At 38.6% G+C, this 26,474-nt stretch overlaps 1 protein-coding gene across 1 annotated transcript in view; it reads right to left on the bottom strand.

Moving 5' to 3' along the window:
* Positions 1 to 10,047: 10,047 nt before the first annotated feature.
* Positions 10,048 to 26,474, bottom strand: part of esama (endothelial cell adhesion molecule a) — a 99,061-nt gene continuing 82,634 nt past the window's right edge. Inside the window, exons 2-7 of the mRNA XM_055226830.1 lie at positions 19,397 to 19,548; positions 16,173 to 16,374; positions 15,195 to 15,350; positions 14,750 to 14,872; positions 13,728 to 13,860; positions 10,048 to 12,884 (exon numbers count right to left, since the gene is read on the bottom strand). Coding sequence (XP_055082805.1) covers positions 12,353 to 12,884; positions 13,728 to 13,860; positions 14,750 to 14,872; positions 15,195 to 15,350; positions 16,173 to 16,374; positions 19,397 to 19,548 — 1,298 coding nt within the window. The 3' untranslated portion in view covers positions 10,048 to 12,352. The remainder of the gene's footprint in view (positions 12,885 to 13,727; positions 13,861 to 14,749; positions 14,873 to 15,194; positions 15,351 to 16,172; positions 16,375 to 19,396; positions 19,549 to 26,474) is intronic.

Consider the following 26,474-nt stretch of genomic DNA (forward strand, 5'->3'; position numbering starts at 1 on the left):
AAAAAGACTTGAGTCATGGTAATCAAATAATTCGTTAAGAATGATTCAGACTAAGTAACTACTTAGTTAACACAAAATTATTAAATATAAACTAAGTATTTACTACTTAATTAAGAATTCATTAAATAGTAACTACTAATTGGAGAAATTTCTTAGCACAAATTCTAATAATTGTGATTCTAATTAAGTCGTCACCAAGCCCGAATCATTCTATCGTGGTCATTTACAGTGTTCCCTGTCCCCTGTCCTTAGACCCTCCTTCAGGGTGAGGAAAAACTCAGAGAAACCTCAGGGAGAGCCACAGAAGGAAGGATCCATTACCTGAAAAGAACATAGATTGATAGGTGTCAAGGTCTTGCAGATCATATTTTGTAACTATAATTAATTATAATTATTTAGGTATAAAATCACTCACATGTTACATTGCTGGTGGCCGACATCCTGAAGAGGAGCATTTTGTGATGACCCCTTCACTCTCGGTTCAGATGTGGCTTCACTCTGTTCTGGGGTCTTTGTCTGTCCTCCAGTCCAGTCAATGTCTGGACTCTTCTCACTTTTAACACTGTGGACAACATGAATTGTGTTAGACATGAACTTAATGTACTGAACAGGTTTTAACACGATCATAACTGGCTTGTCACTGTCCTAACACCAACATAAACCCTGCCTGTCAGGAGCAGTGGCCCTGTCTCCAGATCTTGAGCTAGAATTGGTCAGGACGACCTTAGCTGAAACATTTTAACTATTGTACATGTTTTGTGGTGAAGCCAGAGTGCATGGAGGAAATCCAGCAAGTCACAGCCAAAAACATGTGACTCCACTCATAAAGTCCTACGTGTTGAACTTTCTTACTGTGAGGCTTGAGTGCTAACCACTCTGCCACTGTGCCACAAATGAATGAGACCAAAGCACAGCCTCACCTGTCACTCTGCTGCTCGTCCTCATCCAGAGTACATGTATTTACACATGAGGTTGGTCTGACCATGATCACCTCTGGAGATGTCGTCTTCCTCACTACACTTTCCATACTATAGAAAAAAAAGATTTAATCACATTATAATTCAGTAGTTTACTTGCAGATTGAATAATCAGTTTAAAAACACATTTTAACAGACCCATATATGAGTAAAGCTGTGCTCACCTGTTACTCTGCTGCTCGTCCTCCTCGGATGTCCGACAGCGGCAACTGATAATTATTGCTGCTAAAAAAGTCCACCACATCCATGTCCAACATTTTGAAAACCATTCCTTTTCCGTAAGGACTGAAAAAGGCCTCATGAAATGATATTTTTCTGGTCCATTCCTTCGTCCATGAGACGATGCAGTATAGAGACCTGAACAGACAAGAAAGAAAACAACATGTTTAAATACTCTATCAAACCAAGTAATCAGTAAAAATACATGAAAACCTGTCGTATGCACTTTAAATAGTGTCATGAGTGGGGCTTACCTCCTTCTCCGTGTTCTGTGTGTAAAAAGGAAGTTTGACGGCTACAAACTCCTCAGTGTCTTTCTTCCGACACTTGACCTCTTGACCAAAGCCACCGCTGCTCACACTTTTGATCGGCTCATAGTTTTGAGGGATCGACCTCCTAATATCATCCAGGTTCAGGACAGGCTCCACACAGGCTTTGTGTCTGTAGAAGTGAAACACACATGAGTTAAGTCCAGATAAAGGTTGAACTGCTATGTAATGAACATGTAGGCCTAACTGCTACTACCACTACTTAACTGCATACTATTAGCCACCAGAGGTGCCTCAAAAGTTTGAACAGTGAAAAAGGAATTAATTTAAGTACTTAAGAGTGACGACGTCTTACACTGAAATACTGCTTTACACATAACTAACATTTTTATTGTCCCTATAGGAAAATCTGTACTCTGCATTTGACCAGTGGTGGAAGGTAACGAAGTACAAGTAATAAAGTACAGTACTTCACAAAATTCATCCGCACTGCATTTGACCCATGCCTCAATACCGCTGGGGCAACCTGTCAGGAGCCCAGGGTTTGAGCTCATCTTAACTGGTGGTGATAGCAGTAGCTGACTCAGGTAAATGAGTTTTCCCCTCAAAAATGCACCCACAGTGAGGTGAAAGTGTGTTTATGGAAATGTACTGTAGTACGGTGATGTTTGAAACGTATCAAGTAACTTTACACCACATCTGCCACAAACACTTAAACTATTGCAGAGGCCCTTTTCTTAGTCAAAATGCAGAGAAATGTAGCTAGTACCTCACCTGTGTCACTGTAAATGAAAAAAACTGGTTTAGAGCCTTGTTTGTTGAATTCACTCTCTCACACGTAAAGTGCACCTCTCCTCTGCAGAGTTCAGTCACAAATGACCTTTCCTCAATACAAGTGACCAAAATTTATATTAATGCCAGGCAATAGGACATTACGTGATTGAGATAGGCTCAGTTTAATACTTCAAAAAATGCCATTTTTGTTTACATATTGGCCACACCTACATTTTATGACTATGCAAAATCCAAAAGAGTCGCCTATAATCCCACTCACGTCTAGTTCATTGTGACCAGTTTGAAAGTTTCTTGAATGAAAATCCACGGCATAAAAAATTCAAATGTGAGATTATAACTTTGAAAAAATTGGGTTCCGCCCACAATGACCGACTTCCTGTAGGGTTTAGGGTGAGGTCATAATATAATTTTTTACTTGATGTCTTGATGTCCACTATGTTTCTACCAAAATGTCATTTGTCTACGATAAAAAATGTCTCTCATTGCCGTAATATATTTTGAATTTTGAGGTGGTGCTATTGAGTCATTTTGAAAGAGTAATTTTTTTTAAAGTCAAAATAATAAATTTTTCGCCAAACTTGAATTTTTTGGTCCAATAAAATTGACTTTTCATTAACATTCAGGGGGTCAAAAATGGCCTCAAAGCGGTAAGCAAAAAATAATAATAATGGACATTTTTTTCCACCCATTATTTTCTCCTAAACCATAACAGCTACAGTCATGTGACTTTCTCACATTGTCCCAAATCACAAATGAGGCCCCTGTGAATTTTTTCACACGTTCAAGACAAATCGATTGTCTCCTATGAATTTTTAAAAATTAAATTTGAAGAGGGCGCTAGAGAGCCATTTCGTGAGAGAGTGCCTTGATTTGCATATCATTGTGTTCAACTCACAAATGTGCAAAAATGCTGTATTATTAATGCTGTATTATTTTACCCCCAAAAAAAATGTGTGAAAGAGAAACATTTTTTTGAAATATTCAAAAAATTGCGATTTTATGGCCACACCCAAAGTCATATCCAAAATGTAATTGATAATCTTTATTTGCACATGGGTTTAGTGGGTTTTGAAAAAAACAAAGTGTTGATGAAAACTGTGCGAGGAAATGTCCTAAATGTGAGGGTGTGTGCTTTTGTCATTCCCAGGTATGATCCAACTTCCTGTACATTTTAGGGCGGGGACATAATATCATTTTTGTCATGTCCTGACATGTTCTATGTTTTGATGTGAGTTTCGGATTTTTACGTGGACTTTTTTCTGAGTCGGGCTCCTATTGACCTGGGACATGCTGAGAGCTGAAGTGGTTGAATTTGAGGCCCGTTGAGTTCAAGTTCTGCTGAAAAACAAATGAAGAATTAACCGATTAGCTTGATGCTATTAGCTAGTTAGCTTAGCTTAGCTTCTCTCTCCGAGTGCAGAGAGAAAATGGCAGAAAATTGGAATGTAAGGGCTTATATATGCAACTATTAGCAACCATGGAATGTATCTGGTTACCATGACAGTGGTTAGCTTGTTTTGATTTAATTTTAGGTTTGTTGTTATGGTTTTACATGGTGAAAAGAGAGGTAAACACTGTCAATTCTCTACTCACATGTGGGTCACTATATAATCTCAGGGACTTCTGCTGGTGTATTTTTGCCTTAAGCTCATTATATGCATAGTTTTCTGTATTTTTAGCTAAACAGATGACAGTATATTCCCTTCTTTATCATTAACAGGTATCAAATTGGTTAAGAATAGAGACACATAACCCACACTGAGTCTAGAGCAGGCCTATCACAATTATTAAGATGTCACTTATGTTGAATAAATAGAAGCCTCACCAGCCCTGCACCTATGACTTTTCCCACTGTAAGCACAGATGTGTAGTACTCAGTTACATTTTATTTTTTGAACAACCATATCTTTACTCCAAATTAATATTTAGTTTGAAGTAACAGTCAACAAGTGACAAAAGTTTTATGTTAACAATATGAAATGATCTGAACGTTTGTGTTTCTTGCACCGCTATTCAGTAGTAGTTTCCCCAAATACTTATTAATATGAATACTCTTTACTATTTGACAAACTTCTTGGGTTATTCTTAATCTTATAAGTACAATTTGTTGCCAACTCTACCCAATTTGCACCGACATCAAGTGACAGCAACATTTGACGCACAGTTAGCTAATAACTACTAGCATTAAACAGAATATATTTAATATTTAGTATAAAAATTAAATGCCTAAATGTAGGAAAAGTATTGTAAAAAGTAAAGTCATCTGACCTGGGACATGCTGAGAGCTGAAGTGGTTGAATTTGAGGCCCGCTGAGTTCAAGTTCCGCTGAAAAACAAACGAAGAATTGGCCGATTAGCTTGATAATATTAGCTAGTTAGCTTAGCTTAGCTTCTCTCTCCGAGTGCAGAGAGAAAATGGCAGAAAATCGGAATGTAAGGGCTTATATATGCAACTATTAGCAACCATGGAGTGTATCTGGTTACCATGACAGCGGTGAGCTTGTTTTGATTTAATTTTAGGTTTGTTGTTATGGTTTTACATTGTGAAAAGAGAGGTAAACACTGTCAATTCTCTACTCATGTGTGGGTCACTATATAATCACAAGGACATTCGTTGGTGTATTTTTGCTTTATGCTCATCATTTGCAAGGCTGTCTTAATTTTAGCTAAACAAATGACAATATATTTGATTCTTTATCGTTAACAGGTATCAAATTGGTTAAAAATAGAGACACCTGACCCATAACCCACACTGAGTCTAGAGCAAGCCTATCACAATTATTAAGATGTCACTGATGTGACATCTTAATAATGTACAATTTGTTGCCAACTCTACCCAATTTGCACGGACATCAAGTGACAGCAAAATTTGACGCACAGTTAGCTAATAACTACTAGCATTAAACAGAATATATTTAATATTTAGTATATAAATTAAATGCGTAATTGTAGGAAAAGTATTGTAAAAAGTAAAGTCATCTGACCTGGGACATGCTGAGAGCTGAAGTGGTTGAATTTGAGGCCCGTTGAGTTCAAGTTCTGCTAAAAAACAAACGAAGAATTAGCCGATTAGCTTGATAATATTAGCTAGTTAGCTTAGCTTAGCTTCTCTCTCCGAGTGCAGAGAGAAAATGGCAGAAAATCGGAATGTAAGGGCTTATATATGCAACTATTAGCAACCATGGAATGTATCTGGTTACCATGACAGCGGTTAGCTTGTTTTGATTAAATTTTAGGTTTGTTGCTTGACGCTGCCATGCTAGCAAGAACAAATATGCATGCCCCATGCCTACGGCATGGGTTGCTAGGATACAGGAGTCTGTGCACCGTGCTTCGCCCATGCACTCATCGTTGCGGAAGCAATTGGCCCTACGTCGTGTATGGGCTTGGGCCTAATTAGCCTTATCAGCTTGATGCTATTAGCTAGTTAGCTTAGCTTCTCTCTCTGAGTGCAGAGAGAAAATGGCAGAAAATCGGAATTTAATGGCTTATATATGCAACTGTTAGCAAACATGGAATGTATCTGGTTACCATGACAGCCGTTAGCTTGTCAGGCCCGAGCCTAGGACAATCCTGGGACATCCGAAATGCCGAAAATGGCAAAAATCAAGAAGTAAACACGCCCCGACATGGCAGTGAGTGGTGTCAATGGTGGCTCTAATTGTCACCGAAGACCTCAAGAAAAAATAATGAAAGACGACTCGGTAACGCCACCTCAAACTTTGATTTTCATGAGGCCAATGGAAGCCCGACTCGGAAAAAAGTCAACGTAAAAATCTGAAATTCACATAAAAAATTTAACATCTCAGGACAAAAATGATGTCATGGCCCGTCCTAAAATGTACAGGAAGCTGTCCATATTGGATCAAACCCGGGAATGACAAAAGTGCACATCCTCACATTTAGGACATCTCCTTGCACAGTTTTCATTACTTCAAATTTGGCCAAGTCCCACTTAACTCATGTGTTTAAAGATTATCAATTACATTTTGAATATGACTTTGGGTGTGGTCATGGTAAATTTTCAACAAAATCACAATTTTTGGAATATTTCAATAAAATAGCGTTTTCCCAACAAAAAAATGTGTGAAAAAGAAATAATACAGTGTTTATGCACATTTGTGAGCTGAACACAATGATGTGCACTATTTCACAAAATGGCTTTCTAGTGCCTTCTTCAAATTCATAGAAGACAATCTTTTTGTCGTGGACTTATGAAAAAAATCACAGGGGCCTTATTTGTGATGGGGCACAATGTGCGAAAGTCACATGTTTGTATCTCTTATGGTTTAGGAGAAAAATAATGGGTAGAAAAAAATTTCTATTATCAGGCCCGAGCCTGGGACAACGTCCCGGCCGGGGACTCGTTAAAACCACGTCCGGAGTCCAGAAAATGGCAAAAATCAAGTAGTAAACACGCCCCGACATGGCAGTGACCGGTATCAAAAATTAGAACTCGACAAGCTCTAATTACCACTGAAGACCCCCCCCCAAAAAATAACAAAAGACAACTCGGTAGCTCAAACTTTCATTTTCATTGGGCCAATTGGAGCCCGACTCGGAAAAAAGTCAACGTAAAAATCTGAAACTTGTATCAAAAAATAGTACATGTCAGGACATTACAAAAATGATATTATGGCCCCACCATAAAATGTACAGGAAGTCGGCCATATTGGATCAAACCCAGAATTGACAAAAGTGCACACCCTCACATTTAGGACATCTCCTCACACAGTTCATCACAAACACTTCAAATTTGGCTAGAACCCACTAAACAAATGTGCAATGAAAGATTATCAATTGTCTTTTAAATATGACTTTGGGTGTGGTCATGGTGAATTTTCAATAAAATTGCAATTTCTAGAAAAAAAACAAAAAAAACCCCAAAACCTTTTACATATTTTTTTTGGGAAAAAGCTAAAAGAGCGCTTATGCACATTTGCAAACTGAACGTAATGATATGCAAATCATATCATTATCTCACAAAATGGCTCTCTAGCGCCCTCTTCAACTTTCATTTTCAAAAATTCATAGCACACAATCGAGTTGTCGTGGACTTGTGAAAAAATTCACAGGGGCCTTATTTGTGATGGGGCACAATGTGGGAAAGTCACATGACTGTTGCTGTTATGGTTTAGGAGAAAAATAATGGGTGGAAAAAGAATTTCCATTATTATTATTATTATACTTACCACTTTGAGGCCATTTTTGACCCCCTGAACGTTAATGAAAAGTCAATTTTATTGGACCCAAAATTCAAGTTTGGTAAAAAATTAATTATTTTGATGTTCACAAAAATTATTCTTTCAAAAGGACTCAATAGCGCCACCTCAAAAATAAAACTACATTACGGCAATGAGAGACATTTTTTTTATCATAGACAAATGAAATTTGGTACAAACATAGAACATGTCAAGATAAGTAAAAAATTATATTATGACTTCACCCTAAACCCTACAGGAAGTCGGCCATTGTGGGCAGAACCCCATTTTTTCAAAATTTTCACTCTCACATTTGAATTTTTTACGCCATGGATTTTCATTTAAGAAACTTGCAAATTGGTCAAAATGAACTAAACCCATGTGGGATTTTAGGCAACTCTTTTGAATTTTTCTAAGTCATAAAATGTGGGTGTGGCCAGCCTGCAAAGAAAAAAGAACATGCAGTTTCCTATTTCCCGGCATTAATATACTTTTTGTTCAAAATCTTGTTCTGAATGCAATGATATACAATTTACGTGGGTCAGACATTAAATTGCTCCACAGCGCCCCCTTGAACTTTTGAAAAGGACCAAAAAAATTACTTTGTCAAAAACATTTGAAATTTGGAATGGACATCTGGCTTGACAAACTGAACAAAAAAGCCAAAGAGAACATACCTCTATCTGCAACCAAGTTACCGTGGTAACATAATAAATGTGTCATTGAAATGAATGGGGTTCAGAGTACTGCACTTTGTTGTAGACTAAATAGATGCTCTACACTAATTCAACTATGGCCTAAATTCAAGATTGGCGGCAAATTTTGTATTTTCATGTGAAACAAAATGAATGTCAAGGCAAGTAAAAAAATTATATTATGACTTCACCCTAAACCCTACAGGAAGTCGGCCATTGTGGGCGGAACCCAATTTTTTCATCATTTTAACTCTCATGTTTGAATTTTTTACACCATGGATGTTCATTCAAGAAACTTGCAAATTGGTCAAAATGAACTAAACCCATGTGGGATTATAGGCAACTCTTTTGGATTTTGCTAAATCATAAAATGTGGGTGTGGTCAACACGCAAACAAAAATGGCGTTTAGTATTTACTTGCGCTTAACTCAAACATGCTGTGTCCTGTAAACCGGCATTAATATACATTTTGGTAACACTGTTGATCTGAACCTGATATACAATTTACATAACTCAGACAATCCATTGCTCCATAGCGCCCCCTTGAAATTGTGAATGGGATCCAAAATATTTTACGTTGTCAAAAACATTTGAAATTTGGCATGGACATTCCCATACTGAACAAAAAATCCAATGAGAACATAGCTCCATTTAAAAGTGCGTTTCCATGGCAACGTATGACATTTCTCATTGAAATACATGTTTTTTTGTTAACTGGGATGAAAAAAATGACTTTGTAATAGACCATTGAAATTTGCTACACATGAAAATGTCATAAATGGTCTCAGTGGAATGAATGGAGTAGTATTACTCAGTCGTTGATTGGGGGGGGCAATGTAAGCAGGAACGAGCCCGCGGTCACAAGGGGTGGCGAGGGCCTTTATCACGGCTTGCAGTTTTTATTATTATACTATTTTTTATGTTATTTTTCTTTCTTTGCTGGAAAAATAAACAGAAACTTAAATGTAATATTTTATTCAAAATGTTATACAAAGCATTTACTCCATGAACATAAATATGGATGGTACAATAAGTCAAACCTCCATTTTAACACAGAACACACAGAAGTATACAATCCAACATGGCCGATGTGTTTATGGTTTTGTGCTATTCTCCATATATATAAAAATAAAGGCTGTTACATACATTAAAAATCCATATTGTACATCTATATATAGTCAGCACATGTCTCTTTGAAAAAATGTGGAAATATATTCAACAGATACACACCAAGCATATGGTAAGTGTCCTGTGTTACCATGGAAACGGGCTTCAGCAGAGATGACATCCAGTGTAAAAACAGTACGGCAGGATATCAACACAAAGAACAGAAGTAGGCCGTTTTCTCAGTACAAAATTTAAAGTGTGACATCAACAAAAAGGCTTGGTTTACTACACCATTTTTAGAATGAAAATCAATTGGTCTTGTAACTTTCTGGAGGGGGGGGACACATCGCCTGCATTAGTCAATAGAAATGGAAAGTTAAAACCAGATTTCCGATATACTCCATAGAAGACAATCTTGGAGTTAATCTATAACGATATACGTTTTATGTCATACTGGAATATTATAGGCAAAGGTGCAACATCTCCATGGAGACAAGCCCCTCCCCCATGCCAAGTAAGAGTCAAGTCTGTGGACAGTTTAAGTGTTTCCTACTTTTTCAGTGCAATAAAAACAGCAAAAAACAAACAAACATGTTTTTATTTTAGTCAACTGCAACTCCAATAAAAATTCTATAAAAATGAGATTTGATATATATATATATATATATATAAAATCTCATTTGAGATTATCAAATCTCAAATCTCAGTTTTATAGAATTTTTATATATATATTTATATTATAAAATATATATATATATTTTATTTTTTTTTCACAAATTTTTTTCATAATTTCTGTCATATGTTTGGATTTTATTTTAGTCCATATAAATCGTTGACAATGTGATTTTTAAACTGTATAGCATCCTTCCCCGCTTCTTTAAAACAGCAAACTGTTGGCTAATACAAGTTAACCCATTAAGTAGTATTTCACATAGAAAAACACAAGACATATCTTTGAACAATAATTTGAAGTTTAAAAATAGGCACGTTGACTTTTGAAAGTATTTCCTCATGTTGATTTGTAACAGTCTAAGAGAGAGAATGTGATGGCAGTGAATAATCATTATAATCAGACAAACAGAAGCAAAATAAAACAAAAAACATTTAACATAATATCTTTGGTTCCAGTGTTTAGGCAGAAAAAAAACAATTAAAAAACCCACAGACTGTAGCAGAACTGTGGTAAATCTGTTCCACTTTGAGAAATTCAACATATATACACAGATAATGCAAAAGTGATAAACCAAAACGACTTAAAAATACATAAAAATCTGTATGTGGATATGATCGTGAAGCTAATGTGGAACATTGTACACAGCGCCATCAAAGCCTACAGTATGAATATTAATATAATTCTACATAAATACACAGAAATCCAGTCTTTAAAACATCTCAACATCTTCAACCAGCTGTTTCATTATAAATAGGATTTGGTTGGACCCTTTTTATCATCACAGGCCAATACTGTGTTTAAAACAAAATGTCACTTTTAATAAGAAATATAGTTTGAAATATTTCTACATCAACAGAAATGTCCAGACACTTTTAAAGTCAGCCACAGGGGGCAGTAAAGGAACATAACAGGAGTGTAATCACAGACTGTGTTTACAGTGGTGCTTGGCCTTAAATATTTCATTTTCGCATTTCTTTCAACTGCAAATTAATAATCTCATAAATAAATCTCAAAAAGTAATGGTTAGAACAGCCAGTGTTTTGTGTCATGAAGGACGTTCTCTACGATCAGACATAGGCCTGTCTCGATTGTCACTATATCGACTTCTTGTTCAGTACATGAAAGATGGAACTCGTACTTTCCAGACTATAAGTTGCTTCAGAGTATAAGTTGCACCAGCCCAAAAAAAAGAATAGCATAGAGAACAACAGGCTGAAGAGCACGCTAATGTAACACAGTGAACTGAATAAGTGTCTGGTATGTTAAGGTAAGATATTAATAGTTAATCAGATAACTAAACCATAAAAAACAAGCTAACAAGTTTACTCTTGATCTCACTCCTAATCACTAAATCCTATGAATTCTTCATCCTCTGTGTCGCTTCTGAACTCCGTCACCTCTGGAAGTAGATAAAGTGCCACTTCTGCGTGGCTGTCATACTGGTACAAGCCTAGAGTGCCCTCGTGCGGTTATCAGTGTGACAATAATGAAGATGTGAAATTATATATTTTAATAATTTCACATATAAGTCGAGTATAAATCAGCCAAACTATGAAAAAAGTGCGATTTATAGTCTGGAAAATACAGTAAAAATGTTTGTGTTCAATCTTTATCATGAGTTCTTTTTCTTTGCCAGCGCAGGAGATTTGGGGTATTTTTGTTGTAATATGATAAAATTAGAGCTGTGGAGGGGAGAATAAGTCCCTTTTATGGCTCATTACTGGTACATTCTGCTGTTTATCTGTTGTAGCTCATGATTGTAATGAAACTGTCGAATGGCTCACTGGGATTATCTTGCTTTATTTAAATCTTATATTTGTTTTCACTTACTGAGCCCAAGAGAATATTCTGAAGGACATTCAACTGTTTTTTTTTTTATTGCCACAGGCTCTAGTGATGGATTGATACCAAATATTTATATATTTGATGCTAACACATATATTATGGTATAAGGTCTGGAAAAGTTCAGTTCTCATGATACTTCCATTTTTAGTCAGTTTGTAAATTCTTACGCAGATAAGACTATAGTTTATCTGCACATTAGATCAGTTCAAACTCAAGTGGAGCAAAGTTATTAATGCCAAGGTTTCAACGTCCATTCATACAAAACCCATTGGTATCAGTATCAAATCCCTATCTCAATACTTACCATAGTATTACTTGGAATCAAAACAAATTTAACAAACATTAGTAGGCTCCAACTTCACCTAACTTAACCTATATGTAAAAAACACTACAAAAAACAAATCTGACAGAAGTATGGAAGCTAGCACATGTGTACAGTGCATATGGATCCTACCTACAGCAGTCCTGTTGCCAACATCATGTCTTGGCACAAAATTAAGCGAGTTCAGTGAATATCAATGTATGAAACGTCACCATCTGTTCATTGGGCTGATACATATAAGTGCTGCTGTTAGACCAGCGATCCTGCCTGGTTTTGCGCAGGCACCATGATTGGCACTCCTCCCATGCGCGCGATGTTGGCGTGGGTGACCGTAGACGTGGGCAGGGGCGGTGGGGAGGGTGCCCGGGTATGCTGGGCGTACGTTTGGGGCACCGCTTGGGCTTGGGGTAGATGACCGGAGCGTTCTGGTTGTACTTCGGAGGCCTGACCGATCGGGAGGGTGCTCGCGTTGTAGTTGTAACCGTAGTGAGTGGGGGTCGGGGTGGAGGATCCGTGTTGCCGGGAGGGTCTGTAGCCCGCCATGCTGCCTGTCGCCGTGACGATGGAGGCGGTGTCCGAGGCGGCTCTCTGGGGGTACTGCTGTAGTTGCTGGTGCGGATGGTGATGGTTGTTGTGGTGGTGGTTGTCATGGTGATGGTGGGAGGGCTGATGGTGGCGCGGGCTGGAGGCGATGGAGGACAGAGTGCCGTTTTTGGAGATGATGTCGGAGCCCATGTTGCTCTTGGCCCACGAGACGCGTTTAGGGGCCTGAGCGTCCTCTCTGGGGATGGAGAAAATACACAGAAGACTTGATACTTTCCACCATGTTTGTCACACACACACAAACTGTATAAAGACTAAGTGAGTGTGACGTCACCCACAGCGTTCGGCTCCAGTCAAATGAAGCTCATCGAGTCTAGAAGTTATAGGGGCCAATTTGGAGCTGAGTCCCATATTTGGATTTCTGACTGTGAGTATCATAGCAACCAAAGAGCCAATCCAGAGTGAGGCTGTTGAGCAGGGAGTGGACGCTTAGCAACGCTGTTAATTAAACCTGTTGCTAACTAGTGGGGGTGAAGTCGGGCAAAGAAGGCGTTATTATTGTTCATATCTACGGACACAATAGAGAAATACAAACATCAGGATCATTTAGAGCGGGTTCATACGGACATTTTAAAACCAAAATGACGAGTCTGACAGCAGCAGTTATAGAGAGAAGGGACACAGTTTTTCAGTGTAAAGTGAAATGGAGCCAGAGTCGATGGAGCCGAAAGCGTGCTCACTTCCTTTTTGGAACGCAGCAGCTAGCAGGTTAGCTATGTCCATTTATACATACAGTCTATGGTCACACATTAGCAAACACGTTTATAGATGCTCTGAAAAATGCTAATTGGATTTAAACAAACATTTTACATAACATGTGAGATCAATAGTTTTATCGTATTGTATTTGATTGTCAACAAAAGCGTGTAACTTTAATGGCATTTGTCTTACAGAGCTTCAGACAGAGCTGCGCCTCCAGTTAGCTTCTTTGAGAACCCCCTATAAAGACTGATTCAAAGCTAAACGTTGTCATAGTATGTTATAACGTGATTGGTCAGTTTCTCAGACTCGTCTTACTCACTTGATCTCATTGGCCATGTCATCTTCATTGTCCCGTCTTTTCTTCAGTAGATAAAGGATACACAGGAGCAGCAGGAACAGGAAGCCCACCACAGAGCCCACCACAGCTCCAACGATCATGCCCACGTTAGTCGCTGTTTGGAAACACAAAAACAGATTGAGCATTTTTGTAACTAAATATTTTATTTTATTCTAGTTCAGTAAGTAACAAGTTATTAGTTAAAGGTCCTATATTCCACAAAAGTAACTCTCGCGAGCTTTAAGTCCTGTTCTAATGCTGTTACCTCCTCAAAAACAGACCTGGAGTTGTGTTTTGTTTCATTCACACATTCTCGAGTAACACTTTATTATTAGTCTGTCCACATCTCCAAAGCTCAAAATGCTCTGTTCTACCTTGTGATGTCATGAAGTGGTAAGTTTCAAGTTAACAGCTCCTTTTACCTTTAGTTCAGTAGAGTTTGAAAATTCCAGGTCTGAAATGATCTAAATGATTCTAGTGAAGGTGTGTGGAGTTTAACAACACAGTGGAGCACTTCCTGTATTACCACATGACATCACAAGGTGGAAGAGTGTTTTCTGTTTGAGAGAAGAATTCAGCCTAAATATGCAGGGTTTGTGAGTTAAACATAACTGAGAAGCCTAAGGCACAGCCGAGGATTTGCCTGTAAAAGTTCTGCTGATGCTACTTCAGATTTGTTTCCTGCAGTTGGCAGATGTTGTTTCCCATTTACGACTCCATCCAGTTCACACCTTAGGGTAGGTTCAATGGAATTAACCAGTGGAACAGATACTCCTTACTGTAAACAACCAGGGTGTGTACATTTTATTGACATTTTATTCAAATCTGCATCAGAACTTGAGCTATTTGGAAGAAAGGTCAAATGTATTCACTCTAAAAAGTTTATATTAAAGGCAGTTTGTCCCCTGGATCATGTGTTTTTGTGTGTTACAGTGTGTTTCACTGTGTTCTGGCAAGTTTCAAATGTGATTCAATGTGCTTTAGTGTGTTTCATTTGTACATACACGAGATGACCTCCAGGTTGATGAAGCAGCTCTCAGACCCGGCTGTGTTACTGGCTGTACACACATATTTCCCCGACATACTGGAGCTCAAGTTGGCCAGCTTCAGTGTGCCAGTCCTCTCATCTGAAAAACAGTGAGGTAATGAGAATTACACTGGGACTAAAGCAGGACTGACTAAACTAGAATTACACTATGACTAAAGCAGGACTAAAAGCGGGACTAAAGCAGGACTAAAGCAGAAAAAATAAGCTTTAATATTTGGTAGATGGGCTGTTGGCTGGATCAGACTGTTCTGGCCTGGTTTGTATCATGTTATCTGTATATGTGTTTTGTGTTGACTTATGCGAAGCTCTATTGTCAGATAAAGTTGTTATAAATGTGAAATAGAAATAAACAGAACATTCCCACAGAGTATGCAGAGTGTATTCACTATGACTTGACTGACCGAGCATAGGACTGAAGAAGACCTCGGACACAGGGCTGGTCTTCTTCCACTTGTAAACAGGGATGGGCTTCCCAGCACTGGACGTACAGCTCAGCGTCACGTTCCCTTTAGCCACAGGTTTACCGGACATGGAACACTTTGGAACAGCGGGAGGGACTGAAGGAACACAGCGGGATATCATCAGGACTTATGTATGCAGTACTGGCTCACAACATACAGTACGGATGTATTTTAAAAATGTTTTGTGTTCACTATACAAGGACTATACTTTAGTTTCAACAACTCTCTAAAAATAAACCACAACTGTTGAACTTGAACATTTTAGAAGGAATTAAAGGCTGAGTAAGAATTTTATTACCTGAGGAAGGTCAGAGGGACCGAAACGTTGTGTGAAGAAAAGTGAACCAAGGGTGAGGGAGTTTTTTTAACCTTTCATTTCAAATTTCCTAAACATGACCTGTCTGAGTGCATCTATATTATCAGTAAAAACATTAATGTGAATGTAGTCTTATTTACACAAACATGATTTATGTTATAATTTGGTGTTTTGGTTGAAGACTATGATCCAATCAGAAAGAGGGTTAGTTCAAATGTTCATATTAACCCACTCTACATGATCCTGGGATTTTTATTTCGCTATTGTGTCCATAAATCAAGAACATTAGGTGAACAGTGATAACAACAACAGTAACAAATCAGGCGCTTTTTTCCCACGAGGCTGCTCCCGCTAGCGTTAGCAGCAGATTGACAGACTCTGGTTTAAAGGAGATAAATATTTCCAGTCTCTGTCCTGGTATCAGTCGATATAGAGTATCAGCAGATACTTAAAGCCAAAGTATCATTATCGGTGTCAGAACTGAAAAACCTGGATTGGTGCCTCCCTTTTCTTTATTAAACACAGGCCAAGTAATATAATAATGATTAGACATTAGATTAGACAAAGGTGACATTAAACTGAGCGCTTCCACATTGCCGTACCTTTAACATCAAGGCTGAGTTGAGCGGTGAAGCCGGGGCTCTGGGTAAAGATCACCTGACACAGGTACTTTCCCGAGTCCGACTCCTGAGTGTTGTTTATGTAAAGAGAGATGTTGGACACTGGGTTTGGGTCAGTGAAGCCCACTCGGTCTGTGAACTGAGAACTGCCCACGTTCACCGAGTTCTTCGTGTAGGAGATGATCTGCACACAAACACAACACAAATATACATTAAAGGGGAGGTTTAAGAGCCTTCAACCATTTATTTATATAGATGTGTATAGTTTTATTTCAAAAAGGACAGTATACATCAAATAAGCCAACATTCACAGAGTCCCCTGTGAATGAAATGATGTGCACAAAGAGAATAAAAGGGGAGGTGTTATATTATTTTATGACCACACTTTCATTCACCAAAGACATAACTGGGGTTGATTTGTTTCATTCACACATGTTTAAATGATGCTTTAATCTGCTCTTTCTATGGCTGGTTTCACACTGGTTTCCAATGTTCATTTAGTCAAGATTGTGGCAAATAATTATTTTTAGTTTTAGTCTTGTTTTAATCAGGAAAAATATTACATTGGCCAAAAAAAACCCTCTAATCTAGATATCTTGTTTAATGTTCTGATTCACTTCCTTCAGTTTGATTGCAATGCCAATATAGTTTGATGTTCAATTGTCTCCAGGCCTGATTCTTATGGACCAACAATAAAAACTTCAACAAGAGCTACAAAACAATTTAATGGTAGGTGTTTATGAGCCTTTAATCACATTATAGTTAAATTCATTCATCAAAAACATTGGAGAGAGAGTCCAATGAGGTTCATCTGGTCTTCTGTTAAAAATAAATAAACAAAAATGGAGTGGATTTAGTTTTAGTCTTTTGATTAATGTGATCTTTTTAGTTTTAATGTCGTTTTAATAAGCACAAAATGTGACATTCACAAAAACGTTCTCACTACAGGAGGAGGGATTTGCTTGTTTTCTGTGAATGTTGGCTAATCTGTCCAGTTTAGTCCCGGTTTAGTCCCGGTTTAGTCCCGGTTTAGTCCCGGTTTAGTCCCGGTTTAGTCCCGGTTTAGTCCCGGTTTAATCCTGTCTGTTTTTGACCAATGTCTGTTTCACTGTTGATTTTCTAAATTTCTGATCTTGTTTCCCTAAGAGGCAATGGGTGCTGGGATTTTGGACTTTACAAAAATACACTGAATTGAACTAAAACTATGACAACGATGTTTACCTTTGTGAGACACGCCCTGATAGTAAATGTTTGTAGAACTGTGACAATTCTCATTTCAAAGTTCAAGCCAAAATCACCACATTTTGATTTCTAGACTTAAAATCATAAAGTAAAAAGTCTGTTTGTGATTCATGGGTTCAGTCAATTCAAAACAGCTGCTTTGACATTAAGTGGGTCATGGCCTTCCCTTTAAGATTCACATCCAGGAGCTCGATACTTCCTTTTCATCAGACGGTTGAAAAAATGGAAAACATGAAAATAGAATTCAAATGTATAATGTTGAGATAAGGTTTGCAAAGTTCAGAGCTGTGGGTCTGGACAGGTCATGAGGTCTGTGTGTGTGAGCTGGATCAGAGCAGGATTCGCTCAGGTCAGAAGAGTCAAAGACTTTAATCCCTACATGAAAATAATAAATGTGAAGCTCAAGCCTTTTCTGGACATTTGTACAACAGAGGAACATTGCCTCTACTGTCTATTTATAACCTCATTCAAACTGTAAACAGGTCACAGAAATCACTCATATGCACTGAAGTCAGGGAGAGTTTCGTATAAAAAACAGGAACAATAGATTTGACAGTTTTATATATAAATGGACATAGCTAACCTGCTAGTGGCCACGTTCCAAATAAGAAGTGAGCATGACTACATCGACTCTGGCTCCAATTCACTTTACATTAGAAAGCTGTGGCCCCTCTGTCTGTAACTGCTGCTGTCAGACTCGCCATTTTTGGACCTAAAATGTTCATATTAACCCACTCTACATGATCCACTATTTCACTATTTTGTCCTTAAATCAAGACCATTACATGAACGTTCATAACAACAACAACAATAAATCGGGCGCCTTCTTTCTCCCAGGTCACTCGTAGCAACAGGTTTGATTGAGCGTTCCTAGGCCAGCAGTGTGGGCAGGAAGGGGCGTTACCTGCTACAGCCTCGCTCCAGATTGGCTCTTTGGTTGCCATGATACTTGCGGTCAAAATTCCCAATATGCAACTCACACCGCCAACCTGTGGGTCAGTGTTTTTAGCTGCTCAACCAATGATGCTTATGTCGAGATGGGGATTCGAACCACCAAACCTTTGGATCAGGCTCAGACTCACAAAAAACACTATTTATACAAAAAGCAGGCTCCTAGTAAACTTTATATATTTATAGGCAAAAAATGCAGAGTACACTAATTTTTCACTCCCCATTCAGAACATTAAACCCTGAACTTATCCAAAAGGTGTCTGAAAAGATATAAAAAAAATCCAAACAGAGCAAAACTATTCCCCAGGACAGTTTGATCTGGAAAAAGATTTGCTGGCAAAATCTCAGATAACATTTCATCAGTGGACCCCCTCTGCAGACTTACGGAGTTTTACCTCAGCTGTGTGGAGCTAGCTACACTACACACTTTGAAGCACCAAGCCTTGTTCTCTTCATTCATGTCTTTGGCTCCGCACCATGACAGAACAAGGCAGACTGTTGCAAGCTTATTAAATCAGCTGTGCCTCTCTGCAACTCTAACTCATACATTTTATGCCATAGTGTGGAAGGTTATAGCCACGGGAACAACATTTCTATGGAAACAAGGAGAAGGAGGAGCTGCATCATGCTAAATAAGGTCGTTTTTCACATTTTCCTGTGCTCTGTGGACCGACCCTGGCACCAGATTAGGTCTGTTCGCTGCACCGGCATCATTCTCCCCAAACAACATGAGCCATGTGAGAGCCATCAGCTGATCAACATACTTATCTCCATGACAACGAACTTCAAGTGAGTCCCTGTGACACGCTCAAGTCTCCTACGAGTGGCAGTGTGAAAACGACCCAAGAGTCAGGTTTGCGGAGATGCAGATATAAGGCCACATGGAAATATAAAAGAAAGTACTACCATTTAACTCTCTAAAGAAAGATTTTTTTAAATTATCATCGTGGTATCACAGTTTTGAGTCTATTGTGTGTGTGATATTTTACCATCGTGAGCACACTCGTCCTTACCAGCTGTGTGTTATCTGAGACAAAGTTCCAGATGACGGTGTTGGTGCTGGGGTCAGTGCCTGGGGGGCCCTTGTACGAGGCCCGCAGAACTGCAGTCTGTCCCTTGATCACGTCCACATTGGTCTGAGGCAACACGATCTCCGCCCAGAGACCTACACACAGACAAGAACAGGTTAGAAGGGAAAATGGACTGGGAAGCATCAAAAACATGAACGCAACATCATACCAAGTAAAGTGAAGAGGGGACACATTTACATATAGCTCCAGTAGTCACATTTTTATACAGCACCTTTCCATCTTCAAGGCTCAGAGTGCTTTACATCAAGGAACCACTCACCCATTCACACACACTCATTCATACACCAGTGTACACAGACACTGGGTGCAAGTTGGGTTAAGTGTCTTGCCCAAGGACACAACAACAGCATTCATCTGTGGGAGCTGGATTCACACCGCCAACCTGTGGGCCAGTGGATCTGACCGCTCGACCAATTTTGTTTATGTCAAGAGTGGGATCATAGGCACACTTTGGCTCCAATTCACTTCACATTGAAAAACTGTGGCCTCTCTCTCTATAACTGCTGCTGACAGACTTGTCATTTTCTAACCTCTCATATGCTCTTCAAATGCAACAGAAATGATCAAACACATTTACTTGAAATGATCAAACTTACTTGCTTACTTACTTTATTTTTTTTGTACCAATAAACTGTATAATAAACATTTTTCTGCAAAACTAAAACAAAACCTAAAATCAAAAATAATTAATTCTTATTCATATTTACATCACAGAATCCTCAGTGCAAAATTTACAGAAAATTTTGAATAAATATTTGGCTTTTCCCTTATGCGCACCAGTGTAGTGTCGCTTTAGAACCAGAGGGAGGCAGCAGAGAGCTAAATGTACTCCACACACCACAACAGAGTGACTGTATGCGTTTTAATTAGAATTCTTTTTCTATAGCTGCTTCAGTTTGACCAACCAATGACCTCTACCAGTGACCTCCTGCTATGCTACTTGCAATGCTAACCACTATGAGAACTGAAGTTAAATGCTAAAAGAAGAATGGGTGCATTAGCGTTAGCTGGAGGGGCAAGGTGACACCAGCTCAGCGGGGGGCTTCTCTTTATATCCCACGCTCTATCATCCCTACTTTCTCTCATCTTCATACAGGTCTTAGCTCTTGTTTCTACATTTTAGGAGCATTTTTGGTGAAGTTTAGGTTCTTTCTGTACATTTAGGGGTTTTTTTTTTACAGGGTGTAGATTAGAGCCGTGGCACAGCAAGAATGTTCCAGGTTTAACTCCCAGGTCACCCAGGCCTTTCTGTGTGAAGTTTGCATGTTCTCTCTGTGTCTGGGTGGGTGGGTTTCCTCCTAGAACTCTGGCATGGGCGGCGTCAAACATTTTTGGTTGGAGGAGTTATGGGGGCTAAGTTTTTCAGTGGGTGCACACTTAACATGTTCACGAGTCTCACATGGATTCAAGACCAGCCCCTCCTTCTGCCATGTTTGAGTTTAAATGTAGTTATGCTCCTGTAGTGATTTATAACACATAATATTTCAATTCCTTTTTCATTGTAGTCTCATTTTGAACTCTGTCGTCATGATTTGAACATTTTTAGTAGAGATTGGATGTCCCCCCCGTCCTTGTCCTCTTTCAAGTAAACTCATCTACTGTAAAATGCTGACTGTTATTCTCACACATGGTCTATAGAGGGCGCCGTGGCAGCAGGTGAGCGTTTAAAGTTTAATGGGATTCAAGAGTGGTCCATGTGTGCGCGCTGCTTGACTGACGTGCCCCTTATAGCAGCAAAAAGATTGAAATCTAGCTAATAGCATTGGTCTTTTACATGCAAGTCGTTCACCGCCACTCTGCGCTAGCTAGCCCTGGAGACGCCAGCTAGCTAAATGGGTTATTTTTGACGTGTGTTGATTTGAATACAAAACAACAGCTGTAGCGGGGACAGTATGGCTAATTAGCGTCGTTAGCATAGTGTCGCTAAGTTCTTCAAACGCCAAAATGTGATGCAAGAAGATGCAAGTTCAGTTTTTTCTGTTATTTCAAAGCTGGAATATTTGGTCTAGAGGGAAAGAGCAAGAGACAGTTATACATCATATACAAGTTTTAAAGTTTGAAGTCAAGTAAAGTCACTTATGGGTTTGTTTTGGAGACATCACGAGCTGCATGTCCTTGCTACAGTGGAGTCATTGCGTAGGTCGACATGTCAATATAGACGATAAACGATAATATAGAAACCAAAACAAAAAAAACAAAAAAATTCTAAATGTGCAATAAACAGCAAAATACAGCTCTTAAGTAATCAGCTTGTGTCATTTCATTTCATAATTCAATCCTCTTCAGCTCAAATTGAATTATATTGCAGAAAAAATAACAAAAAGTTCCCCACTAGTGCAAAGAAAAAGTCCCAAGATAAATACTGACCCCACTTAAAATATACTGTATACCTCCTAACCTGCAACGAGCAAAGGACAGATACAGTTGAAATCTCAAACTTGGATCTTCGTGGAGATGGTTATTCATTTCAAGGAGCACTATGTAACTTTTCTGGTGTTTGCATGTCGTGGAAATATTATTGCGTCACCTGGAATGTTATAAAGTACGGCATTAAACGTATCTATCAGAAATATCTTGACAATATATCATGTGAGCAGAGTCACCTCTCCACAGACCCGACCTGTGACTTGACTTAATGATGTCACATGCTTGTATCCCTGGATATAGACCATTTGAATAGCCTACAGTGAAACAGTCCAGGAAAAGCAACGATATCTCCATGGAGACAGAATTCTTAACAGTGTAGTATGTAACTTTCCTGATTCAATACTGATGATTTAGGTCATTAAAGCTTCATCTGGAGTTTACGTTTCTTTACATTAACTAGAACCAAAATGACGCAGTTGGTCCAAAAAAAGCCTGTAGTTTAGATTTATACAAACATGTTTTGAAATGTCCCTGTGTGTCAGATGCCCTCCCTGCGTCTCCGTGGCGTCTTATTCTGTATGTAAACGTCTAACCGTGTAGTTTACATCTGTACAAACATGTTCTGAAATGTGATTTTTGTTTTAGATCGTTCCAAACCCACACAGACTCACACAGGTTTGAGATCTGCTTGTTGTGAGGTGAGATATACATTAACGACAAATACCAACTGCTAAGAAAAATAGCTTTTTTTTATGTGTTATAATGAAATAGTATAGAGTCTAAATGTCAAAGATGACGGCAGAGCGTGTACGACGAGGAGAAGGAGTGGGCTCAGCATGAGGCATGGGTCAGTGGGCAGTGAGAAGAATGAAGACATCTGTCAATCAAAGTCACAGCTCCACAGCGGCGAGAGAGCAGCAGGACGACATACGACTGGACCGAGAGGCTAACGACAGAGACTGAATAACACCAAGAACTGTAGATATGAAACATCCGAAAAACATTCAAATAAAACTACTTTAAAACTACTTTGTAAACTGAATAAAATAAAATGGGGTGACTACTACGACTACTATTTATATTAACTTTATTTATTTTCTACTAATTTCTACATTATATATACACACAGAAGACATCAAATATATGAAGTAAGATAAGTAAGTTTATGGAATTATGTTGGGAAAAAAAAAAACAAAACACACAAACAAAAAAACACTAAATATTTTATGACAAAGCAAATGGTGGAAACTTTATTTAAATATAAAATACAAAAAATTATATATATTTAGTAGAGTTATTTAACGTTTTTCTTTATGACATAATTCCATGTATCTGCATCATATATTTGATGTCTTGTTATATCTGTGTAATCCCTCAGTCGTCCAGTAGGTTCATAGTGGTCCATGAGCGTGTACTAGTCTATGTGTCTTATACTTTTTCTGTTACAGCTCAAGATCATTCTAAAGATATTCAGGAAAGGTTCACTTTTATCCTGTCAATGGGACTTTTTTAGTGTCAATACCTGCCAAAATCTAGTTGAGTATGTCATTTTAAATACTTTTGACAACTCTACCAGAATGTCAGGACATTTTAATAGCACAATCATAAACATGAATTCAGAATAATTGTCAACAAAGGTGAAAGGTTAACTCATGAATAAATCTCATTCCCATCTCCAAACCAGTTTGTTATATTTACACTTCTGAGCGTCCGCTGTCTTCTAAAACATCATTTAATTCACAGTTTACAGAAACGGCTTTACTTAATTCCACAAAGCAGCTGAAATATGTGTCTCTTTAACCACAATGTCTTAAAATTGTGAAGTGCTTTTTACAACTTTCACTGAGGAGTTTTGCTATGACAGTAAACAACTAGCATGCTAATAGACTTCCTGATTAACAGACAAAAAAATGCTTTATAATTAGATGCAGACAGTACACAGTGGGGTTATTTCGACCTTGAGAGCTGCTTATGCAATAGCAGCAATTTTGCTCAAATCCCTGGAGGGGAATCAGGTAGACCATTAATTTGTATCAAAATGAAAAAAAGAAAAAAAAACCCACACATTTTAAGACTTTACAACATTTAGTCAGTCAGGAAAAATCCACTGAGGTCATTTATCTGTTTTTAGATTTTTTCATGTTTTTGGCCAAGACGATGGTACAAACAGACAATGGAATATAACAGAAAACACAGTGGGGGAACATAAAGTAAAAATAGTGAAGTATTGCAATTTTTAGTGGATACTTTTTACTTTTACTTCATTACATTTGAGAGCAGGAATCTTGAGGGCTGATGGTTTATTTTTCATTAATTTCATTCATGGTTTATTCGTTCATAATTTGAGCAAACAAAATGACATAATACAGAAAAAATATTGATTCAGTTGTTTCTGTTGAAAAATTCAGCTAAAATCTTTATCAAAATCTGTGTGAAGTGCTTTTACTTTTTATTCTAAGTACTTTTTAAAGAGGTACTTTAATACTTTTACTTAAGTAGATTTTTTCATGTGATACTATTACTTGAGTATTTTTTTTGATTCAGTATCTGTACTTTTACTTGAGTAACAAAACTGAGTACTTCTTCCGAAAAAGGCCATAGTGTTGATGATGTAACTCAAAATAGACAGCACCATTATAAATATTCAGAGCTAAATATCACAGGTTCAAACAGGCTCCACTCTCAGGACCGCTCAGGTCACCTCCCCCCCTGCGTCCTGGGACCCTTCTCCACATATACTGTGGTGGGTGGAGTAGGTGGATGTAGGACAAAGATGGAGAATAGTCTGACCCACTGAACTCCCTGTGGACAGGAACAGACTTTAAAGTGTAGGTGTGTTCATGTCTCTATAGAACAGGCTGATTCGTGTATAGGCCATCTGTAGGCTGCCCTTTAATTAATATCCGACCTTATTCGACAGTATATGATTATATTTATTTTATTTGAGAGTACTGCAGTAATCTTTTAGTCTATACTCCTGAAGTCAATATAACTTAAAGATGAGCTAAACTAAATACATTTTTTCACTGCTAAACTGTGTACATCTACTGCTCCTCCTAAATTTGCGACTTTCTGGTCAAAAATGTGTAAATATGAGTGTGCGCTGCCCCCAGTGACCTCTGCAATCTTAAGTAGCTGGTGACATCACCCAAGACTGCCCTGATTACAGCCAGATGTTTGTGATCACAAACTCACTCTCCCCTTTAGCCCTCCAGATCCCACCCCTCCTCCCCCTCACTCTTCCTTTTAGTCCTCCAGACAGTTTAGCAGCTCTATTTGAAATGTAGTTGTGGGCGGAGTTTGGGTGTTTAGTCCCACTGTAAAGAGACTCATTCAGATAACGTCAGAGTGCACCAGTAAAGTCCCTGCACCCACTATTTTTATATGATTTGTAGTGACTGTAGATGCCAGACTAAGTTGTACTAAAGTGGTAGCACCAGGGGGCGCTGGTCCTGACTGATGTATCCACGTGGGGACATCCGGATCAGAGCACGTGCAGAGAAGACGGAAAGAGGCTTAAACACAAACGCAGTGAGTCATTCTGGAGCTGAGGCTGGAGGCAGCTCACTCTGCTCTTCTGTTCAGAAAGAAGTAAATTAGGTTTAACTATGAGCGAAAAAAATGATCAAAGACAAAGAGTGCACTGTAAAACTCAACTAGTAAAATCAACTCAGATACATACATTAATACAGAGGGTTACACTGGGAACATACTGTACACAGGGAACTGAGCAGCTCCTGCATAAACACGCTAACCTTGTGCTCAAACACGCTAACCTTGTGCTAAAACACGCTAACCTTGTGCTCAAACACGCTAACCTTGTGCTCAAACACGCTAACCTTGTGCTCAAACACGCTAACCTTGTGCTCAAACACGCACAACAAAAATATGTCTTAATGTAACAAACAATGTAACTAATATAAATAATACAACACGGAATGATGCTGCTGCTACTACTACTACCAATAATAATAATGTTGTCTTACACTTGCAATACAGTGTAGAGGCTTTGACAGGCCTGTAAAGTGCATCACGTTTCATTCACTCCATACTTAGTGGTAAGCTGCTATTGTTGTCACAGCTGCCCTGAGACAGACTGACGGAAGCGAGGCTGCCAATCTGAGCCATCAACCCCTCCAATCACCACCAACAGTCACACGCACACAAGGAACTTGGTCCGAGTGGAAATTGATCCTCTGACCTTGGATCCACTGCGCTCACCACTGACCCACTGTCGCCTCAGACGCATGTAAAATTAACATGTAATAAAGAGGTTTGACCATTTTTGCTCATTTAACTGAAAACATTTCTAAACATTTCCTAAAAACTCAGATGGCTCCTTTCTTTCTCTACAGATAAGTTTTACAGTGTAACCTGCTGATTTTGAACGTCCCAAATCTCCACTGGTTATAAATAAAGTGAGCTTCTTAGAGACTCAGTGACAAGCGTTTCATAATAAGAGATTTGGTCCTGAGGTTGCAGTTCTGAGTTCGCTCCTTTCCCAGTGGGACGTTTCATTTGTGAAAGTGACTCTAAATCTTCTCATTAGTCTGGATGAATGAAATGCTCCTCGTGATCTGGTCCATTCAGAGCTGAGTCGGGCCAACCCCTCCCATCCCCGTTTGTACAACAC

Source organism: Periophthalmus magnuspinnatus, chromosome 14, assembly GCF_009829125.3.
Source record: "Periophthalmus magnuspinnatus isolate fPerMag1 chromosome 14, fPerMag1.2.pri, whole genome shotgun sequence".
NCBI classification, from domain to species: domain Eukaryota; kingdom Metazoa; phylum Chordata; class Actinopteri; order Gobiiformes; family Gobiidae; genus Periophthalmus; species Periophthalmus magnuspinnatus.